Source organism: Triticum aestivum, chromosome 5D (genome assembly GCF_018294505.1).
Source record: "Triticum aestivum cultivar Chinese Spring chromosome 5D, IWGSC CS RefSeq v2.1, whole genome shotgun sequence".
NCBI classification, from domain to species: Eukaryota; Viridiplantae; Streptophyta; class Magnoliopsida; order Poales; family Poaceae; genus Triticum; species Triticum aestivum.
In genome coordinates this window covers 485,215,385-485,221,247 of record NC_057808.1, presented here as the reverse complement: position 1 = coordinate 485,221,247, position 5,863 = coordinate 485,215,385, and the positions used below count along the sequence as shown (strand labels likewise).

The window sequence follows — 5,863 nt, the reverse complement described above, 5'->3', positions numbered from 1 at the left end:
GAGACCAATTAACGCGGTCTGGAGTTGTTGGGTGTGGGCCCAGTGGTCAGTGGGTGGGTTGGAGCTGTTATAAGCCATAGCCGTGTATGATCACTATTCATCGAAGAAGAAAATGAACATCTGAATCCATCCCCTCTGTCCGTTCTTCTTCTTCCCCAAGTTCTCTTCTCCTACCCCTGCTCTTGTTGTTGAAATCCCCAATTCACTGCTACATCTAACCCAATCATACGTTAGGTCGTAACAGATTGCCATCCTCTCGCCGCTATCAGGTTGAAGCGTCTACTTCTGGGATCTTGAGGAAGCACTCCAATAGCTTCAGCCCAGGACACCGTGTGATCGATATCTCCGCGTGGTGGTTACATACATCATGGCTCAACTAATTAATGTACTATCTTGTGTTAATAGGATTGTCCAGAAATGGAACTTGTGTTTAAGAAACAAACTGAAATCTTGTAGAACCAATGTAATCTCTCTTCTGCTGTCAGTATTTTACTACCATGTTCAAAATGTTGAGAACAATTTCATAATTCAGAGCATACTATCGACTGAATGTGTGAAGATACCCAGGAAAAACTCAACTTGCAAAAAGATGGATTAACAGGATTACACCAACTTCTGCAATACGAATATTTGCTCTTGGAATTCAATGCAAGCCAGATACTGTCTTTTTCTAAAAGGTTGCTCTTTAAGAATAGTACAAGACTAATGTCTACTGCAACAGGAGCAAATTTAGCATATATGGTGCAATCTGAAAAATATGTGTTGCTATTTACAAATTATTCATATCTACAACCAAATTTTTAGTTACACTGAATACTTGACTATGGTAGAGGACAGCCTGTTGCAGTTGCTTCATGTTTAGTCAGTGGTCGCCACCATCATGTTCATAACCATGAAATTGGCTGTCGGAATTCGGCAGTTCTGCGGCATGGAACAAAAGGAAGATCTTAGATTCCCACCTAATTTTAACTTTTAAGGAGCCAGCATTTCAATAATTTGGTAGTCATCAGTTATTCTGTGGGCATAAACACTACTCCCTCCGTCCCATAATATAAGAGCGTTTTTGACACTACTAGTGCCAAAAACGCTCTTATATTATGGGACAGAGGGAGTAATTTGCTATCATCTTCTCTTAGTCTAGAAGTCAGAAAGAATTCTGACTGAAAATAACTTTTGTGGCGGTTTAACTGTCAACAGAAGTTATATCACAACAGAAGGTAACTTAAATATCACATACCGCTGTTAGCTTGTGCAAAATCCTGGGCTGCCAGACGTGCTTGTAGTTCTAGCCATACCTGGAACTGCAAGAACAAATTTCATCATCACATAGAGAAGGGCAAAAACAACTTCCATAATATAATTCGTGATGATGAGGCTGGGGCTATCCCCTTTTCCAAAAAAAATAAAATAACTCGTGATGGTATGTTATGTTCTTAAGAATAATTCCCATGACATATTGAAGAAAACATACTTCAATCGGAGTTAACCCACTGAGCATGTCAGTCTGCACATGGTTAGGTGAAGAGGTTCCCAAACTAACTCCATCTGAGGAAGTCCCAGCAACACCTTCAGCACCCAACATTGCATAATGGAGAAGTGATTTGAGTATTGATGATCAAGCACACTGCATATACTGTGAAATTAGAAAAACTGGGTGTAGCAAGCAGACCTGCTACAGGATAAGAAGTAACAGGAGCATCGGTTGTCGAGAGGCTGAAGTGTCCATTCTGTTGGCCAGTTAGACTTGCAGCTGTGAATGTGATCTGGTCATCCTCTGGAACCTACCATCCAGGAAACATTTCAGGTTATCAATGGAAAAATGTGGGATGGAATTGTTGATTATGCCATAGGTAACTTTACTTACTGGTACAGGAATGTGGGACGGAACAGTTGGCTCTGCTGAAAATGATCCCTGTCCCTGATCATTTATGAAATTTCCCTGGGGCAGATAGTAAGGAGTTCCGCTCTGTGACGTACAAGGATCGTGCTGGCCAAGTCCTACAGCAAGTTGATCCCCAAAACTATCAGAATCAATACTAATAATAACTTCCTATGATGCTCGTTTCAAAAATAATTTTCTTGCGATGAAGCAGGAATACAGTATGGAGGATGCGTGATACAAAATTATGCAGGTGTTTAGTATTGACCTTGATGCACACTCTGTTCATATGTGGGCTGTGAAAACGGCAGTGTTTCTTGGTTTGAAGGACCAGCGTCGTTGTTTGACAGGACTGCCGCCTGTGAGTACCCATTCAATGGACGTCGATCACCAAATTCTGCAATACGTCGAATTTAGAGAAACATGTAGCGCAATGGAACAAAATATTAAAATTTGTCATGTCGTTGTACCTTGAACCGAAGGACCCACATCATGGGGCACTGCACGGACTGGGCGGCCATTGATCATGAAGTAATCAGGGGTAAGATGCCCTGAGCTTTCGCGCTCGTCAAACTTCTTATATGCAGACTTTTTCCAGTTGTTCACTTTATGCTGTAACATAATACATGAAGGTATTTCAGTGACTATCAACTGCCGAACTGTGATGGAAGTGGAACAGTGTTGGGTATAATACCTGCGGAAACTGATCGACGTCATTGGCACTGTACGGAACATAGTCATCATCAGTCATCTTACCAACGAGACCATATAAATCATTGAATACGATTTCACATTTATCCTCTGGAACCCAATAGGAATATATCTCATTCCCAGGAACACACGTGGTGGCATGATTAATCATGGTATTCCAAGCCCCCTTCTTCATGCCAGTAAGCTAATTGCCATAAATTGAGAGTTATCTTATCAGTTAATGAAATGCTACCAGATATTATAGTGCATATTAAAACATTTAGCAGTGCATGTCCAAATAAATCCTAAGAGATGCTGGATATCTTATTTCGATCAGGGACAATGATTAACTAATAACTAATATCTATTGCAGGTAATTTGAAACCCTGAAGACTGTAGAAACATCATTATGACTGTATTTTACCTTTTGGAGACCGGATTCATCTCCATGATAATGACGCATCAAGTGCTTCACTGTACTGATCTTGTTTTCAACAAGGATAGCACAATGTTTTCCCTTTAGAGAAATTTTCTCCAAACAATGTACCGCTTCTTCTTTAGACGGAGGATAGCTCTTTTTATTTACTGAAAGTGAACAAAAATGTAGGATGTGTTAAAATAAGATTTCTAAGATGCAATTGCTTCATTCTGGCTATCATTGCATCTGATGATAATGGCACTGAGAAAAGGATTAATGTACATGGTAAACTACAAATCGATTTACCATGCTTAGTATTAATCTACGACCTAATAGACAACTCAAAATAACATCTATATTGACCAAAGAAAGGTAAAATCCCAAATCCAAGGTATGAAGTATAATTTTGTCAGATCCAAAGTACAGCTAGGCGGTTGGCCTTCGCCTAGCACCTAGGCGGTCATACAGTTTTGACTGTCAGTGTGTATTTAGGATATTATATGCATATAGACATTAATTTATGGAAATTTTGTGACAGAACAAGCCATTCCCTTCTAAAAGCAGAACATTTAGTGCTAAGACATCATATTTTCATATAAAATAATGTCACTCAGAAGGCCGTAAAAGTTAATGGAAGATATGATATGTGCTATAACATTTTTTAAACTTAAATTAGCCTGGCAGCCACTTAAAGGACGAGCGTGTTCTTCAGCTAACTATGAGAAACAATAAATGTTTCATTGAATGACCAAAAAGTAAAAAAAAAAAGAAGAACATGGAGGCCTCCATCACGAATGAGAATATTACAGTGTATTAAATTTCCAATGCAATATAGTTTTAAAAAATGGTGCTCATAATGGATAACTGGATATACTCACATTCGCTTCGGCGGTCTTTGACGACAAAAGGATCACTGATTGCTTCCTGAACTCTGGTAGTACGAACCTGCCTTTTCACTCGTGCTGTCAATCTTAACTTTTTCCCATGGGAGCTCTCTGGAAAAAGGAAGGAACCAAGAGAGGACTCGCCATTCATTAGATTAACAGTTGTCAACACTAACTCTTTCCCTTTGTGCATATATATCTGCTTGTTGAATTCCTCTGTGGTGAAGTCCTCCTGTCCTTGCTCAGTAAAGAAATCAGCATGGACTGCTAAAATCTCAATTTGCAATTTAGAAAGGCCGCCCTGCATGATTTGCCTATCATTTTCAAATATCGCTACCTTAGCGTTTCCTCCATTCTGCCATTGTACTGAGCAACCGGTGAAAAGTGTATCTATTGGTCTGTCAACATCGACAAAGCGCAGTTTGACTCCAGTGACGCCTCCAGTTTCAGGAAAACCTTCTGATATCTGCCTATATTTTTTTAAAATAAGATGAGAGTGAGGCAGTGACAAGAGGAAACTTCCCAGATTATGTTGAAAGCAAATACTTGGTTTGACAGTAAGGATCATGACATGAACCAAAGAACATGTATGGCGAGAAAAATAAAATGGCAGATACCTAGGAGGTTCATTCATGCCATTAGGAAGTGAAGCTGCTTGTCGTCCTTGTATCTATTGCATAACATAGCCAAAAGTAGTTAGGATAGAGTGCAGGTACAGTGAAAAGTGGATCGTCTGGTCTGTCAACATGGACAAAGCGCAGCTTGACTCTAGAGATGCCTCCAGTTTCAGGAAAACCTTCTGACATCTGCCTAATTTTTAAATAAGATGAGAGTGAGATAGTAACAAAAGGAAACTTCCCAGATTATGTAGAAAGCAAATACTTGAGTTGACAGTAAGTATCAAGACATAAATCAAAAACATGTACAATAAGAAAAATAAAATGGCAGATACCTAGGAGGCACATTAATGACATTAGGAAGCGAAGCTGCTTGTCGTCCCTGCATCTATGGCATGACATAGCAACATTGAGCTAGGATAAAGCGCAGGCACAGATATGCAAAATATATTACACGGATGAAGATCCAGATTCTAACCTCTGTCTGTACTGTCGATCGAATCGTATCTTGTATGGATACCATCAAAGAACTGTTGGATACAAAGGAATACACAACACGAGATAAGATTAATTAATTAATTAAACCAAGGAAGCATCGAGCCATCACATCATATCCACAACATTCCAAAGTACTCCCCCCGTCCCATAATATAAGATCTTATTACGCTCACAAATAAATAGACTCATAGAGACAATTTCCATATATTTAGGAAGAACAAATCCATGATTCATTTACTCACACTCCATGAATATAACTTGATAACCTGGACCTGAAATAGTACTATGCTTGTGAAGTTTTCCTTTGCAAAAAAATGAGCTGTCATGTTGCGAACAGCAATCTTGTCATCACCATAGAAAGAAAGACAAAAAGATGGATGTTTATTTCTCATCACAGGATAAAACTGGCATTTCCTAGAAAGCAAACCAGGACTTGAATTATTACTCCCTTAGTTTCGTAAAATAAAACGCGCCATTTCCTATATTCGAACATCTCAATTGTGGCATGGACACGTGACGTGCGCTTGCAAAACATAAATATGTGCACGTACCTCTGAAACTGAAAAGAAGCAAGCTGCTCCGCCAACAATCTCTGGATTATGCTGGGGAGGTCGAGGAGCAGCCTCTCCATGGAGCCAAGCTGCGCGACAAGCACCGTGAAGAGAATAAACAGTTTCATCAAATCCAGTTGCGCCTGTCGCACCGTGACAATTCAATCAGAACCCACCCACCGCCAAACTTGGTCAGTTATCGCTCGCCACAAATAGGAACCAAACACACAGACACACAGCGAGGAGGAGGAGACGACTGGGAAAACAAAATCGAAAGGCGGGGAGGGGAGTGGACCCGGGAGGCACGAGGAATGGCCTCACCTGGC

At 40.1% G+C, this 5,863-nt stretch overlaps 1 protein-coding gene across 2 annotated transcripts; it reads right to left on the bottom strand.

The window, feature by feature from the left end:
• Window positions 1-565: 565 nt before the first annotated feature.
• On the bottom strand, window positions 566-5,626 carry LOC123123030 (calmodulin-binding protein 60 B). 2 transcript variants are annotated; one of them, XM_044543443.1, is made up of 13 exons: window positions 5,538-5,626; window positions 4,967-5,018; window positions 4,489-4,876; window positions 3,866-4,341; window positions 2,994-3,154; window positions 2,574-2,774; window positions 2,350-2,491; window positions 2,148-2,276; window positions 1,865-1,998; window positions 1,670-1,781; window positions 1,472-1,566; window positions 1,238-1,301; window positions 566-921 (listed from the first exon to the last, which is right to left on the bottom strand). In XM_044543443.1, exons 3-13 carry the CDS (start codon window positions 4,503-4,505, stop codon window positions 863-865), a joined length of 1,590 nt encoding a protein of 529 aa, XP_044399378.1. In that variant the 5' UTR covers window positions 4,506-4,876; window positions 4,967-5,018; window positions 5,538-5,626; the 3' UTR covers window positions 566-862. The 2 variants fall into 2 exon arrangements, with proteins under 2 accessions (XP_044399378.1, XP_044399379.1); XM_044543444.1 differs by lacking the exon at window positions 5,538-5,626 and having other exon boundaries at window positions 4,489-4,681; window positions 4,824-4,876; window positions 4,967-5,524.
• Window positions 5,627-5,863: the final 237 nt, after the last annotated feature.